This window comes from Pleurodeles waltl, chromosome 1_2, assembly GCF_031143425.1.
Source record: "Pleurodeles waltl isolate 20211129_DDA chromosome 1_2, aPleWal1.hap1.20221129, whole genome shotgun sequence".
Classification (NCBI taxonomy): Eukaryota; Metazoa; Chordata; class Amphibia; order Caudata; family Salamandridae; genus Pleurodeles; species Pleurodeles waltl.
This window is the reverse complement of record NC_090437.1, coordinates 705318508-705336002: the sequence shown is the minus strand read 5'-3', so window position 1 is coordinate 705336002 and position 17495 is coordinate 705318508. Positions and strand designations below refer to the sequence as shown.

Here is a 17495-nt window from a genome sequence, read left to right as displayed (position 1 = left end):
AGCAGGAGGTTACTCCCCAGGGAGCAGCGTTGGAGTGCCATTGAGAGGGAGGCCTTTGCTGTGGTTTGGTCCCTGAAGAAGCTGAGACCATACCTCTTTGGGACTCACTTCCTAGTTCAAACTGACCACAGACCTCTCAAATGGCTGATGCAAATGAAAGGTGAAAATCCTAAACTGTTGAGGTGGTCCATCTCCCTACAGGGAATGGACTTTATATTGGAACACAGACCTGGGACTGCCCATGCCAATGCAGATGGCCTTTCCAGGTTCTTCCACTTAGAAAATGAAGACTCTCTTGGGAAAGGTTAGTCTCATCCTCTTTCGTTTGGGGGGGGGGGTTGTGTAAGGAAATGCCTCCTTGGCATGGTTGCCCCCTGACTTTTTGCCTTTGCTGATGCTATGTTTACAATTGAAAGTGTGCTGAGGCCTGCTAACCAGGCCCCAGCACCAGTGTTCTTTCCCTAACCTGTACTTTTGTATCCACAATTGGCAGACCCTGGCATCCAGATAAGTCCCTTGTAACTGGTACTTCTAGTACCAAGGGCCCTGATGCCAAGGAAGGTCTCTAAGGGCTGCAGCATGTCTTATGCCACCCTGGAGACCTCTCACTCAGCACAGACACACTGCTTGCCAGCTTGTGTGTGCTAGTGAGGACAAAACGAGTAAGTCGACATGGCACTCCCCTCAGGGTGCCATGCCAGCCTCTCACTGCCTGTGCAGTATAGGTAAGACACCCCTCTAGCAGGCCTTACAGCCCTAAGGCAGGGTGCACTATACCATAGGTGAGGGTACCAGTGCATGAGCATGGTACCCCTACAGTGTCTAAACAAAACCTTAGACATTGTAAGTGCAGGGTAGCCTTAAGAGTATATGGTCTGGGAGTCTGTCAAACACGAACTCCCCAGCACCATAATGGCTACACTGAAAACTGGGAAGTTTGGTATCAAACTTCTCAGCACAATAAATGCACACTGATGCCAGTGTACATTTTATTGTAAAATATACCACAGAGGGCACCTTAGAGGTGCCCCCTGAAACTTAACCGACTGTCTGTGTAGGCTGACTAGTTCCAGCAGCCTGCCACACCAGAGACATGTTGCTGGCCCCATGGGGAGAGTGCCTGTGTCACTCTGAGGCCAGTAACAAAGCCTGCACTGGGTGGAGATGCTAACACCTCCCCCAGGCAGGAGCTGTGACACCTGGCGGTGAGCCTCAAAGGCTCACCCCTTTGTCACAGCCCAGCAGGGCACTCCAGCTTAGTGGAGTTGCCCGCCCCCTCCGGCCACGGCCCCCACTTTTGGCGGCAAGGCTGGAGGGAACAAAGAAAGCAACAAGGAGGAGTCACTGGCCAGTCAGGACAGCCCCTAAGGTGTCCTGAGCTGAAGTGACTCTAACTTTTAGAAATCCTCCATCTTGCAGATGGAGGATTCCCCCAATAGGGTTAGGATTGTGACCCCCTCCCCTTGGGAGGAGGCACAAAGAGGGTGTACCCACCCTCAGGGCTAGTAGCCATTGGCTACTAACCCCCCCAGACCTAAACACGCCCTTAAATTTAGTATTTAAGGGCTACCCTGAACCCTAGAAAATTAGATTCCTGCAACTACAAGAAGAAGGACTGCCTAGCTGAAAACCCCTGCAGAGGAAGACCAGAAGACGACAACTGCCTTGGCTCCAGAAACTCACCGGCCTGTCTCCTGCCTTCCAAAGATCCTGCTCCAGCGACGCCTTCCAAAGGGACCAGCGACCTCGACATCCTCTGAGGACTGCCCCTGCTTCGAAAAGACAAGAAACTCCAGAGGACAGCGGACCTGCTCCAAGAAAAGCTGCAACTTTGTTTCCAGCAGCTTTAAAGAACCCTGCAAGCTCCCCGCAAGAAGCGTGAGACTTGCAACACTGCACCCGGCGACCCCGACTCGGCTGGTGGCGATCCAACACCTCAGGAGGGACCCCAGGACTACTCTAAGACTGTGAGTACAAAAACCTGTCCCCCCTGAGCCCCCACAGCGCCGCCTGCAGAGGGAATCCCGAGGCTTCCCCTGACCGCGACTCTTTGAATCCTAAGTCCCGACACCTGGGAGAGACCCTGCACCCGCAGCCCCCAGGACCTGAAGGACCGGACTTTCACTGGAGGAGTGACCCCCAGGAGTCCCTCTCCCTTGACCAAGTGGAGGTTTCCCCGAGGAACCCCCCCCCCTTGCCTGCCTGCAGCGCTGAAGAGATCCCTAGATCTCCCATTGACTTCCATTACAAACCCGACGCTTGTTTCTACACTGCACCCGGCCGCCCCCGCGCTGCTGAGGGTGAAATTTCTGTGTGGGCTTGCGTCCCCCCCGGTGCCCTACAAAACCCCACTGGTCTGCCCTCCGAAGACGCGGGTACTTACCTGCAAGCAGACCGGAACCGGGGCACCCCCTTCTCTCCATTGTAGCCTATGCGTTTTGGGCACCACTTTGAACTCTGCACCTGACCGGCCCTGAGCTGCTGGTGTGGTGACTTTGGGGTTGCTCTGAACCCCCAACGGTGGGCTACCTTGGACCAAGAACTAAGCCCTGTAAGTGTCTTACTTACCTGGTTAACCTAACAAATACTTACCTCCCCTAGGAACTGTGAAAATTGCACTGTGTCCACTTTTAAAACAGCTATTTGTGAATAACTTGAAAAGTATACATGCAATTTTGATGATTTGAAGTTCCTAAAGTACTTACCTGCAATACCTTTCGAATGAGATATTACATGTAGAATTTGAACCTGTGGTTCCTAAAATAAACTAAGAAAATATATTTTTCTATACAAAAACCTATTGGCTGGATTTGTCTCTGAGTGTGTGTACCTCATTTATTGTCTATGTGTATGTACAACAAATGCTTAACACTACTCCTTGGATAAGCCTACTGCTCGACCACACTACCACAAAATAGAGCATTAGTATTATCTCTTTTACCACTATTTTACCTCTAAGGGGAACCCTTGGACTCTGTGCATGCTATTCCTTACTTTGAAATAGCACATACAGAGCCAACTTCCTACACACAGTAATTATATGCCTTACGTTTGAATAACGTATAGTACAAAGTGACATGATCTGACATTGTAATCGTAAATGTAAATATTGCCCACAATGTGACCCAAACCCTGGCTTCTCTAGTCTAGAACCTCTCTCAACCCAAACACTGACTCTCTGGCTGCATCATCACATATCCACCCATCCTAACACCAAACCCCAAGGCCCTGACAGCTGCATTCTATCACCTCCATAACACCCAAAGGCCTAGTTTCTAACTGAACGGCCAGGCCCCCACCCAGCACCACCGAGACTTGGAAGCCTCATCCTACCCTGAACCTAAGCCCAACATGCTCACTATACTGACTGCACTGTCTTATCCCCACCCTAACCACAACACCCAATGTGCCCTAGAGGTACTGTCTTACCCATACCTAACTCAAGAAACACTGCCAGCCTGCATTTCCTATCATCACCTTACCATAACACCCCTTGTGCTCTAGGGGTTCTCACTGCAAAAAACTTCAATTTATTAGCAAGTGGTTCACCAAAGGGGCAGGGCTGATTGCCTCCTCAGCTGCAACAAGGATATTTGTAATAAATGTGGGTGTAAGAAGGAATGAACAGTGGTTCATTTATTACTTTGCTTGCAAAGAACCCTGACATCTACAGCAGTTTCACCTTCAGGCTCTTTAGGAAGATTGTCAGGCTGTCAAGTGCCACCTTGACTTGAGTTTGCTCTATGTGATCTGGCTGCTGACTGTGAAGTTAGAGGGTCACAAGCCTGTTCACTGTGCAACTTAGGCCCATCCCTGGCAATCATTGCTTAGCCCTGTGACACTGGGCAACCTTGCTTACAAATGATGTCTGGCCTGCTTCAAGGTGGTGATCATCTTGCTGACGCCCTAGAGAATGTCATGGATAGATGAAGACAGAAACACATTAACAGGTGAAACTGGTGTGAGGGTAGAGGCCCTGAAATGACTGAGGCTCTTACATTCCTCATCGATGACTGCTGCAGGACCAACTGCATCATCCTCTTTAGCATCCCTAGGATTATGCGGAGGATGTCACCCAGCAGCCACTGTGCATAGCCCACTTCTTCACCATCAGTGACGACTGCAGGGCTGGCAATGGCGGTGGTTGTGGTGGGACCATCTGGGACAGTGGCCACAGGTGCAGGTGGCTGCATACTGGAGGATTTATCTACCCCATCAGAGCACTCTGATTCAGGGTAACTATTCTAGAGGAATGAAGTGATAGATGTGTGGTTCAGGTGTGCCCATTCCCCTCACTGCCAGCCACGGGGGTTATCCAGTCATTAAACACACCCAAGGTATATAGCATTACAACACAGTGTTGATGTTATTCTGGAAGTTTCAATGTGCAATTCCATGTTTCCTACATCACAATGGGGGATACAGTGTGGTTTATGTCATGCTGATTGTTGAACCCACATTTCTAACCTGTTTTCACTTTCCATTGTTCCAGTGTGCTTAAGAGTGAAACTCCATGGCCAAATGTGTGACACTTTGAGTGACACTCATCTTTTACTCTGAGTGTTACAATTAATGACTTGGGTAGTCAAAGTGCATTCTCAGTTGCAGGATGGGACCCCGTAATACTATAAACAGGCAAGTCTCTATTCCCTACTGCACCAACCATGACTCAGTTCTTTTTCTCTTGGATTGCACACAGGCATATCTGCTGAGAGGCTGTATTAACCAACTGTGTTGTTCCACAATGTAAACATGTGTATTTCCCATCCATTACTTGAACTTGCATTTAACTTTCATTTAAGGTGTATACAACTGCATTATTTTATATGTAATTACCTGAAAGTGAAAGTCAAACGAAAATACAGACAGAATTATTTTGTGCTTTTTAACCACATCTTTGCCCAGACCGCCCCCGCACTCTGACACTGTACCCATTGCTGCCGGACTCACCTGTGCCAACCAGAGTTGACTAGCAGGGCACACTGAGGCTGAATCAGCAGAAGGCATCTTGGCACTGGGGCCGCGTGTTCTGGTGGGCCACCAGGATGCATAGTGTCTGTGTGCTGCCCTGGAGGGTCATGGTATATTGCAGGACATTTTCTAGCGCTGCTGGCAGGCTTTGATGGAATCATGGTCACACTGCCACCAGCGCTGCTCGGAGGGGAAACCGGTGTCAGCTGACGGCAGGGTGGCTAGTACTTTTAAAAGTGTGTGTTTGGTGCTGGCATCAGACTAGACTACAGGGATCCCACATACATGACTGGAGGCAGGAGGGCAGACGAGACCTACCATCCTGCCACAGACAGTGTCCCCAACACACATGGAGCACAGGTGATGTTTTGGTATCGGAGATGCAGGGATTGTTTGCTAGTGCTGGGAGATGCTGAGGTGGGACAGGGCTGGAGGACTTTGAAAACACCCTGCCTGCATACTCCGTGACACACTGACAGAGTGACTAAGTGGATCTCCTCAATGCCAGTCGCATGTGCAGGACATGGACTGTAAAGGCTCCATGCTCGCTGCAGCAGGCACGGCAAAGAAAATCAAAGCTGCTGCCCCAGTGTCTGCCTTCGCAAATGAGTATCCACAAAATCCTATTCAAAATTGAAGACTAAATAAGATATCTAGTAACCACGAACAATAAAATCCCATCACACATTATTAAATGATGGTCCCTTCTGTTATGCACAGATGAAGATAGTGCTACTGTCCCATGACAATGGCTGAAAGTGCTATCCAAATACCAATATTATAACGTGATTTGAAACAATGTGACACACAATCTTTGTTGCTGGCTCACCTCCGCTGTTTTAGATTTGCTGTTGTAAGGGCCATAGTTCCTGCAGCCAGTTTTTGTTTGAAATGTAGCGTGAACTCCATATTGGAGTGCCTTACATGAGCACCACCGGTTTCCTGAGCACCAATTTAATTGCACAAGGCCACATAAATTTTTCAGGCCCCGGGAGATTAAGTGATTTACCCAGAATCACAGGATGTTAAGCCGATGCCGAGACTCTAACCTGGTACTCTAGATTCAAAGTTGGCAGCTCCAACAATTGTTATATTCTGACAGGAATTGTGCCCTGGAGAGCACGACAAAGAAAAGAGGTTCACTGAAGACTGTGAGTACCAAGGCTTTTGGGGTGGTGCCTGTAATTAAGCATCCTTTGTGAAGGTGTCAATAAAAGGAATACAGGGGTTGCAAACAGCCCGGCCCGCTCTTGTCAGTTCACCACTCATATTTAATGTATTATCAGGCATCGGTCTTGGGAGTAAACATGGAATAAACTGATATGAGCCAAATGCTACTTTAAAAGACCCCCCTCGGACATACAAGACGAATATAAACAAATATAATGCACAATCTTAATCACAATAATTCAACATTTTTCTAGTCCCAAAATCACAATATTGTTGGGCTCCAAAGAGTTTATTTCAATGCGCTTAATGCATCCTTATATGCATGTCCAGGGGTGGGGGTTCTTTTAAAGTAGCATTGTCCTGATGACATCAATCTATAGCTTTTATTTGGTGAGTTTGATGTGAGACTGGTGTGAATGGTATGTTTTATGGTTGTATCCATTAAGGAGTATGATTTTCAGGTCCCACAGTGTAATGAATCTATGATGAGTGATGTTAATAACTATAATCATGAATATAAGCAAATAAAATAATATATTTTGAGCACTGTTGATTTGATGACTAGTGCTTCACCTGTTTTAATTTATAATTTTGAGGGATTCCACTATTGTGGAACCATTTTTGGAGGTGGGTTGTTTTTCTTGTTCTGATTAGCCACGCTCTACAAATATATGATTGATTGATTGATTGATAGACATAGTATGGAGCAGGAGCTTATTAGCAGCTCATGCTGTAAAAGCTTGTGAATTGGAAAACAAACAACTTTCAATTTACCCGGAAAAGATTTACAATTGCTGCTCTTGATAATTTTGATTTTGAAGACAAGTCTTCTTTGTCTGGAACTTCCAGCACACATGATAGTGCCATGGTGCTTTTTCAAGACTGTACCAATGAAGTAGCTGCTGGAAAACAAGCTGTGTCAGCGGTAGGCATCAACAAATGAAGCTGCAAACTTATAGCCCAACTGCCTTGTCAATGTGTGCAAAATCACTACAAGCCATCAACACTTCCAAGTCTACCAGAAAGTTTCGAAGTAGCTGAGAACATGGATCTTCTTCTACCTGATGCTACATCCGCAAAGCTGATTTAACTGAATTTTTCATATTGCTTATTCGGTGTGGACTGAAGGACGAAGAAAAGCCAGTTCCTCAGTGGGCTGGAATTCATGCTCTGATCTCCCAGAATACCATCCCACTGAAGAAGGTTGGGTTTTTACCAGTAGTACCATCTCCAGTCACAAACTATGCAACAGTGTACACAGCTCTAAAATATTTCTTAAATGCGCACGCTCAGCTTGAAGACCTGCTTATCCTGCCAATTTTCTGTGATGAAGGTGTTTTCCATATTGTAGCTGACGTTTGTATGACAGTCAAATTTTGTGATCTTTATCCAATGAGGGGTGTTTTCCACATGACAAAAGTTGCATTGCGGTATGCAGAAACTTGTATCAGTGGATGTGGCATAGACTATACACTTATTGAGGCTGAAATCTTTGGAAGCAAAACTGCCCAGTCAGTATTGAGCGAAACTCATTATGTTAGTTTGTTACAAGGTATGCTCATCATATCTAAGGCTATAGAAACATGACGTTAGAATGCTTTCTGAAACAAGAATGACAAATTACGGTTAGAATATCTTATCATAATAAGTGAACCATGCACAGGGTGCACTTCTTTCAAAGGTATAATGCAAAGCCAGGCAATGTTCAATACACTCAGTTCAAAATCAGGAAACCTGAAAACCAAATTCATAGAGTTTGCCAAAGAATGTGAAGAAAAGTCAGGACTTTGCCAATTACTGAGGAAATGTTTTACACATGATAGCTCTAGTGAAAAACTTGGTACATGATGATCGGGAAGGTGATTGTGAGCTGCACGTGAAGACTGTGGAGTCACTGATTACTATGTTTTGGGAATCTGATTGCATAAACTACCTCGGATATGGATCCTGGTATTTGGAAAGAGTGAAGAAGCTAGAGGTGAAAAAACCATACCTCTACAGAAAATTAATCTAAAGAAATTTTGTGGTGAAAGACAGAGAGTGGAGGTTCCGCGTGTGGCTCCAGATATGAAACTGGAACAGATAATCCAGAGATCACAGAAAAGCTCAAAGGGAATTTTTGGTCAGACACTTGAAAGTGAATATGTTGCTCAATGGCAGCTCGTTTATCATGAAGTCCTTTCTATTTGCAATGTTTTCAGAGAGATGACAAATTCAAAATTAATGGACCATCATGAAACTGTTTCTCACCACAAACTTGTGGGAAAGAAAAGGGGACGTTTTAATGCACATGTTGACAGCCTTCTTCATTTCATGCAGCAGCAAGGAAACCCCTTTGAAATGTCAGAGCCTGTGTGATTACACAACATGGATTGAAACTATATGCAGAACTGAAGCAGGAGAGATTTGTACTGACAAAGAAAAAGCTATTTGACATAATCACTAAAGCCAAACTTCCACATGAATTCGGATCCACATCAGGCTTCAAACTGAATGTACAAAAATCGCAAATTCTGAATCTTTCAGTCCCCCCCACCCACGAAGCGGAGTTACGCTCAAAACTCCCGACGTTTGGACGTCATCGCATGTCCCGTACCTTGGCATTGAACTAGCAAATACAACTACAAAAACCGCTCACAGGAACTACCCTGCCCTCTCCAAAGCCGTATTGAAGGACTTGGAGGTCTGGAGTAAACACAAACTCTCATGGTTAGGAAGAGTAGCAGCAATAAAAATGACAATCCTACCACGCATTCTCTACTTATTTCAAACAATCCCCCTTCCCCCACCACCTAAAACCCTAGCTACACTACAGTCGGTGATACTCAAATTCATATTGGACCGGAACCCTGCACGCATTTCGCGAAGATCCCTGTATCTTCCTAAGACAGAAGGGGGGCTGGCGGTCCCATGCTTTTTAAAATACTACCAGGCGGCCCAACTGCTATTCCTGATGGAATGGAGCCACCCACTCACCGAGAAACACTGGTGTTTCATGGACCAAGCAGTTGCAGGGTCACATATCTGGAAGGAGCACTGGCTGCAACGCAGACACAGAGCTGTAGGGCTGTACTCCTCCCCTATCACTAGCACGACATTCCGGATCTGGGACTTAGTGGCGACTAGGAACGTTTGACGTCCTTTCCCTCCCCCATGACACCGATTTGCACTAACCCAGACTTTGCACCGGACCTGAAGGCGGAGGGCTTTCAACAATGGCATGACGGGGGATGCAAGAGAGTGGGGACCCTATTTGACCCAGATGGCATCATACTCTTCGAGCACCTAAAAGACGCTTATGGGCTCACGGAGGCAGATAGAATGACATACTACCAGATTAGACACTGGGTGCTCCAACCAATGGTCAAGCCCCTAGTGGCGAGACCACTCAAAGCATTCGAGAAGTGGCTATTGCCTAAAAAAGATTATAAGCGTCTTATTTCCGAGCTCTATAAACACTTTACAACCGCCACATCAAAACCCAAAACCAAGGGACAAAAAAGATGGGAGGCCGAAGTGGGGAGGGATCTAACAGAAGAGGAATGGGAAGAAATACACTACAGGGCACATCACACAGCTCACAACATGTCATGTGCTGAAACAGCCTAGAAAATAGCAACATATTGGTACTACACCCCTGCAAGAATCCATTCATGGAATCCCACTAAATCTGAACTTTGCTGGAGAGGGTGAGGGAGCACGGGCACACTCATACACCTGTTATGGCACTGTTCCAAGCTGAAAAGATACTGGAGTGGCATCCTAGATGAAATCGACAAATTATTCCACACAAGGATTCCCAGACTCCCAACATACACCATCCTTGGCTTATCCAACCCTCTCACCTTCCCTCTATGATCTTTAAGAGGACGGCAGATTGCCCTTGCCCTCAATGCTGCCCACCAGACGATATTAGCCCAGTGGGGCACGGACAGGATTCCAAGCCACACAACGTGGCTGCACAAATTATGGTTCATCCCGGGGATAGAGAAACTTTCTCTGGCAGAGGAACAGCGAGCAGCAGAAGTTTCCACATTAAGGGAACCCTTTATACAAATCTTGGCTACAGAATTTAATGAAATCACGTGCCCTGCATACTTAAAGATCTTGCGTCTGCTGAGGGACAAGTGATTTCCTTGATTACAGCTAGAGCTGCCCGGCTACCTTCTGGGTTGTGTAGGGGGACGGAAAAAATAGCTAACATACTTGTGGGGGAGGATTTGGGGAGATTCTTGACATAACCATAGGGAAGAGTTGCTCAATTTTCACCACTTGTTCTTATTAACTGTTTTGTATCTAAAATGCACATGTGACAACGGTTATAACATGACCCTCTGAAGAAACCTTCATCAGATTACATGTGAAGGGAGTGCTATTAATGCTGCCAGCCTGTAAGGTTGTAGGCATATAGCTGTGTACCTTTTCTTTCTTTAAACCAAAATATAAATAAACAGATTTGATCCATAAAGCTAAACTTCCACGCTTTAATTGCCGTAGTAAGAGTTTCGTCCAACCAGCCACTACAACAGGTTACAAAAAACAACTTTCACAAGCACATAGAGTGATGGATGTAGCAAAAAAAAAAGAGGTGAATTTATCAAGGACATTCTGTTGCACAAACTTCTTCCAATACACACATTATTTGATGGAGATGCTGCAACCAAACCCATGTAGCACAAACTCACACAAGAGCTCGAAAAAAAACCTTTCACTTGAAAAATTTAAATTCAAAAGAGGTTTCCTCATTGAAAACTGCTGTTGTTGTGGACTCTATGTCACAATTGCAAGTGGTGAAGATTTCATCCATGAAAATCTTCGGAGAGGTCGTTCAGACTGTTCTACTGATATCAAAGTCATTGTTTACATTGCAAGAACTGCACATTCTCTTTGACAGATATTTTGAACTATTTGTCAAAGAAGGTGAGAGAATCAGACGAATGTCTACAAGTGAAAAAATTGACCTTACCTGCATCAAAGAATTTGACACTTATACCTGTGCGACTTGGTAAATTCTGGTCATCAACATCGAAGAATATGAACTTGGAGATGTTAACTTGCCAAAACATTGCTGATGCTTCAATGAACACTGAATTTCCAATTATTGCTATAGGAATGATTATCAGTGAGGAGTTGGTGCCTGCAGAGATATATTCAAAAGGTTCAAGAACCTAACAGCAAATCAGAGGAAACTGGCCTACGTGTTGTGCTACATGTTGAGTGGACAGTTTGGAATAGTTCCAATCGAGTCATTGTACTGTCAAATGACAGAGCCGTAATATTGTGCTAATTAGATTTGTCGCAATGTTCATGATTGTCAGAGTTACAGATACATTATGGAATAGGCAACCAAAGACACTTAATCCAGCTTCATATTCTGTACCTGAAACTTGACCCAGAGATGCCCAGTGTTCTCCTCAAGGAACATTTATTAATAATCTGGCCAGGCTTTTGTTTAAATAAAACATATGCTAAACGCAAATGTTCTAATAAGTAACCATACTTAAATGTTGTAGGCCTCTCCATGAATAAGGTGCTGAATTAAGTTAGCCTGTCGATGCCATGTTAAGTGAAAAATAATACTTTAACACTGAAAGGCCTGTTTTTACATTGAATAATTGTTTGTGAAAGATGTTTTTCTTCTCTTTGCTGCAGATGTTACAACTTCAGAAGCCAAGTATTAGCTAGTGAAAAGACACTGGTTTTGTGTGAGAAGTTATTTAGCCTAATTCTGTATGTTTGTTGCGTTATGACTGTAAATAATTTCCAGTCTGATTTGCAAAGGTTTTATGAGTGTGCATTCATCTCTCTCTCTTTACAGAACTCTTCTTTGGGTTTCTGAACTGACACTTTTTCCCCTCTTAATACCAATCTTATTTACAATCGGGAGTTTCCTTTATGGAACATGATTGTTGTATTATTATTTTGACTGCGAACATAAACATTTTGTTCTATTTTATAATCAAATATCGATTGATGGATTATATTAACGTTCAATGCGGAAATCTAAAGATTAATGCCCAATGAATACATAAATGAAAGAGGAAAAGAACTGGAAAAAAAACCTTTAGATCACACAAACTCTCTTTGTTGAAGAATTTAAAGTCTTTATTAATTTATTGATTAAGGCAGATGATTGCTCCTCATCTGTCTTTGTCGACGAACAAAGGACCATACAACCAGTGGCAGAGGGTATTTGGGGCCAGATGTACGAAAGGATTTTACCCATTCTGTTTCTATGGGGAAAAGCTTTCGTACATATGGCCCTTAATGACTATACCCGAAGACTAGAGTATAAAACACCCCGCTCCCTCACACCCAAGGAATATCAATGCCATATCCAGAAGTACTTTGCCAGTGGAGTATTATCTCCCCATTCTGAGTTTGCCTGCTTGGAATGAGAAGTATCCTGTAGTTTCGGAGTTTGCACACCAAATTAATTCAGATATTCTCTGTTTCTAACCAGTGCCCTGTTAATAGGTTTCTCAAGTTTTTCACTGGTGAAATTTGCACATGAATAATTTTCAGAGGTGGGGCAATTCCACACAACTCGGAAAACCATGATTGCACACATACACTGTCCCAATCACAACATTTAACTAGATCCTGGAATGAGTTTGTATGGAGGCTTCTCGATTGAGAACATTGCAAATACATGGTTCACAGTTTACATACTACCACTTTGCCAATTCACAGAATGTTTAGTCTAGCAAAGAGAAATTCTGCAAAATAAAACCTATAAATAATGAGATTCTTAAAACCACACCCTCTACCTATATCTGATTATGTGAAGGATGAAGCAATTATTTTTAAAATAGTTGCACTAATGCCAAGTCTTTTGGATTCACCCTAAATACCAACCTCACTGTCAAGAAACACATCACCAATTACCAGGAGAGCCTAGTACCAACTCTCTATACTAAAGCCAGTGAAACCTCTACCCCCAGAAAGCAACTTCAGAACTGATGCTACTCAATCACAAATTGACTTTCTGTTGGCATTTGAACCTATGCAGCACTCCATTACCTGGATTTGGACCATATAACTATCACATGCAAGCATACAAAAGCAGGGTTAGGAACCAACTTTCTTACTTTCAGTGCACCATTTTGATATGTGACCACTTTAAAAGCTTTTTTTGTGATTTCTTATTTCAGTGATTTTTTTTAGGTTCTTGGAATGAAGGAAGTAAAGGTCCGACATATGTTCAATCAATCAGTGGTCTGTCTATCTTCTAGAACTCATAGCTGCCAATTTACCAGATTGCTTATAGGTGACATTTCCAGGTATCTATTTGGTTATGACATTTTAATGCCATAGGTGTGACACTATGAGTGACACTTTGTCATGAGTAGAACAAAGCAGTTATGTCCATATAGTGAGAGAGATGTCTGAAATTAGCCCCTTCTGTGCAATGTAATGAAGTGGAAAAGCCTTCAAAACAGCTGCAATGTTGTACAGCTGCTACAAATCTATACCAACCAAAATCAATACAGCTCTAGCTGTATACTGCTATTAAGTTGTCACTTGGCTGTTACTGGCCTAGCCATTATTTGTAACTCCAATACAGTAACTATATTGAGGAAAGCAGTGAAATATGGCATTTTCCCCATTTGAGACTTACACCTAAAATTATGCCATGACTTGCAGTGACTCTGACTGTTGTATGAGCTTACCTGAACTGCGTCCTTTTATCCCCTTTTTTCTGACAAAATTCAATGGCCTCACTTCATAAACCCAGCGGAGCTGGTTGCTTTTGCATTCTTCATGCATTGAAAGGCATAGCAAGCAGAAGCTGTGAACCTGAGCCCAGTTGTTTTAATGCTGAGAGATCCTATCACAACAGAGAGGGAGGCAAGGTGGCTTGCCTCAACAAGGTACACAAACTGTGCTGTCCTCATTGCAACCTCACCTCACATTGACCTGCCTCTGACTCCCGTAACTTGGGCCACACAGCAGGCTGAAAACAGCGGATCTGAGCCAGTGCTGAGAACATCTGGAACGTTATGGAATGTAGAGATGTAGACAGAGTAAGTGGAGACAGCTAATGCGGGATTCATGCATTTCAGAGAGGTGGTGTGGTGTGAGGCACTGAAATGCATTACTCTAACCCTCGATCACGGGCACTTGGCAAGGTTGAGAACTGCCAGTGGGAGTGGCTGAAAGTGATGAAGGAGTTGTATGAACTCAATAACTACAAAAAAGAAGTGTTGTGCATCCAAGAACTCATTTCGCACAAGATCCTAACAAAACCAACCAATATTAGTTGTGAATTACTGTTACCTGTATTCGACTGTTTCCCCAGTCAGCAACTATAATGTTTCCATTGGTGTCCACTGCAACTCCTGTTGGAGCATTGAATTGCCCATTTCCTTCTCCATTGGAGCCAAACTTCAGCAGGAACTCTCCTTCTGGATTAAACACCTGAATTAATATAAGATAGTCATGGGTTACAACATAGCAGTTCCAAAAAGTATATCTTTAGCAGTTCAGGTGTGCCTTTGCAACACAGGTAACATTTTGAGAGACAGTGTATCTCATTGACTGCTTGTTCTCAGTCAGTGCATGTGCTGTTAGGGCAAGTGTAGCTACTGGTGGACTTGGAGTCTGTCATGAATGGAAAAGGCTTTACAGTTTCCTGATACAGAAACACACACCATTTTGCAAGCACTGGCCCAGCCAGCTCCACCAATAAAAAAATATTTAAGAGACTTTGCAAAAGCTGACTTATGAACAGCACCCCTGGTTGTTGTGGAAGGCTTCCTTAACCCCCTCTTATAGTAACTTCAAAATGAGCTGTTACTGGTAACATAAGGGCCATTTTGCAGTAAACAACTTCAAATGTATTAAAATTCACAGTATGATATAAAATGAATGTTGCAATTCAATATAAAATCAAGTGGCTATTTTTTGTTCCTAGGCCTTCAGCAGAGGCTCCAGAGTATAACCTCCGTACTGTTGATTAAAGGAACAACCCATTCATAATGCAAAGAGCACAGTTTGCTTTGCTTGTAGCTCTCAATGATACTTCCATCAGAAGCTCTTGGTGAAATAATTGCTTAAATACTAATTTTTAGTATCTAGTTTGGCAGGGCCTAACTTCAAAGAGTATGAGAACCTCTTCCTGACAAAGGCTAATACCTGCAGTTTCTGAGATGATTTTAATGCAGGACCTACTAAGTTAATCTGTCTCTGGAGGCCAATGGGAAGTCAATCCACAACCACTAGGTTATTCACATAAAATAATCAATAAAGATGAATATATTCTTGAATGCACCACATGCATGCATTGGTACATATGGAGTACCACAAGGTTCTTCCCTCTACCTTTTCAATATATACATGGCATCACTGGCTAAATCTTTGGTAGCCACGTGCCTCAAAATGTATATGTATGTGGAAGACCCCCAGATATTGCTAAGACTGCCTAACAACCCTGCAATGCATGAGACTTTCCAGCGGTTATTAACTTTATCTGGGAGTGAGAGGACTTCAACTGCTTATAACTGAATGCAGAAAAGGCAGAGATCCTAGTTGTCAATTGGACCCCCACATTCAGGCAGCAAAGCTATTTGCCTTCCCAATTAGGCCTATGTCTTGAACCATCCCCTGTAGTCAAGAGCCTAAGCAGGAAGTTCTCAAACATTTTGCACAGGGCTAGTGTCATAAAGGTGATGCTAACCAGCACAAAATGTTTTTTTCCTGATTCACTTTCCAATGCAAAAATTGTTTTGTGCTGGGAAGTACCCAAAAGCAAAGCAAAGAAAGTGTGAAACGCTGCTTTGCATTACTTTGTGTCCAGGGGTTTTTACATGGCCGCCCCATTCAACCACCCACCATTGTTCTTACCCTAAACCCTATCTATTAACATTAGTAGACAGGGTTTAGAGCCAAAAATTAATGCTGCTGAAAAGCAGGTGTTAAAAGGAGAAATGTTTTCATTTCTCCTTTCTTTTCCGACTTTGCATGTGTGCTGCACTGTACAGCACACGTACAAAGTAGAAAAAGGTTTTTCAACTGTCTAGCCATAGTATTTTGTACAGGAGGGATAATCTTCATATACAAAACCTATGGTAGACTCAGACTCTCACCCTAGCACAATGGAGCTAAGGTGTGTGCCTGGCGCACAGCAGATGAAATCAGCGCCAGAGCTAGGAGAGGGGCGGAAGGAGAGCCACATCTCTGTGATAATGCCACTTTCCTACTCCCTCCCTGTAATGCAACACAGCACATTTTTGGCTGCCTTGCTGCAATCTGTGACACCTTTGAGAATCTGGGCCTAGGTGTTAAAGTTGATGGATCTCTTACACTTAAAAATTGATATCTACGGTTGTGTCTTCTTGTTTCGATCAACTGTGCATTTTGCAGAAAATATTTCCGTTGTACCTAAAGTAGGAAAAGCGCTAGCAGTGACGGCCGTTCTCATGTCCAGATTGAACTATGCTAATAGGCGGTTTGATTTAACTTACCACTTGACCACAAAGCTGCAAGTAATGCGGAATTTGGCAGCATGGCTGGTTCTAGCAGTGCTAGGCTTTACCTTGTGAGTGTGTGAATTTTCTAATATGTTATTAATGATTTAGAGGTAACTAATCATGTAATGAATTAACGTGTAAAATGGGTGACTTTTGAAAATGGTTGTCACAGTTTGTTTTCTGTTCCTAACTGAGCACAATTTCTAACTAAATGCTGTGGTTATTTTACATAACTCAATGCTTACATAAAAGTGCATTTGGAGGTTTAGTAGAGGTGTCCACAGCTAAGCCTAGGGGGTTGCTGCATTATGTCTTACAAGGTCATGTTTTAACTGAGCATTGCATAAGTTGAATGATCTATTGTTTGAAAATGTTACCAATAGTTGGTCTTTCCTCGAGGATGGAAATTAAGTTGAAACAGTAAAAGTTTCTTCCTGAGATGAGGCGTTTTGGAGGCAATGAAACAATGAAGCTACAGACGAGACGGAAGAGGAAGTGATATTATTGAAGAAAATGTTTTAGTTAGTGTAGATTTGTCGTATTTTAGGTTAACAATTTAGTTGTTGATTGGCTGAAGCGTAACCCCCCCATAGATTGACCAATCATAAGCTTTTTAGAATTTAGTATAACAACCTAGGGAAGATTCTCTAGAGAGAAGAGAGGCAGATGATGATGACCAGAGTTCAGATGACTGGAGTCAAGGTTTCAGTGTTCCTGCAGCAGTGTGGGTTTAGCTGTTGTTTGGCCCAAATCTTCTGAAGACATAACTGATGGTGTCCCCTAGCTGAAGTAAACTACTTGTTGTTACTGCTACTGATATTGGTAAAGTATGTCATTGTAATGTTATATGTGTCTCTTTTGCTTTCCAGGTACCAGCTGAAA

The 17495-nt window shown here is 43.6% G+C and overlaps 1 protein-coding gene across 3 annotated transcripts in view; it reads right to left on the bottom strand.

The window, feature by feature from the left end:
- The window catches only part of TRIM2 (tripartite motif containing 2), a 299587-nt gene that overhangs the window by 18192 nt on the left and 263900 nt on the right, over window positions 1–17495 (bottom strand). For all 3 annotated transcript variants that reach the window (XM_069242786.1, XM_069242794.1, XM_069242776.1), the window contains exon 11: window positions 14422–14562. In XM_069242786.1, the coding sequence (XP_069098887.1) occupies window positions 14422–14562 (141 nt within the window). The remainder of the gene's footprint in view (window positions 1–14421; window positions 14563–17495) is intronic.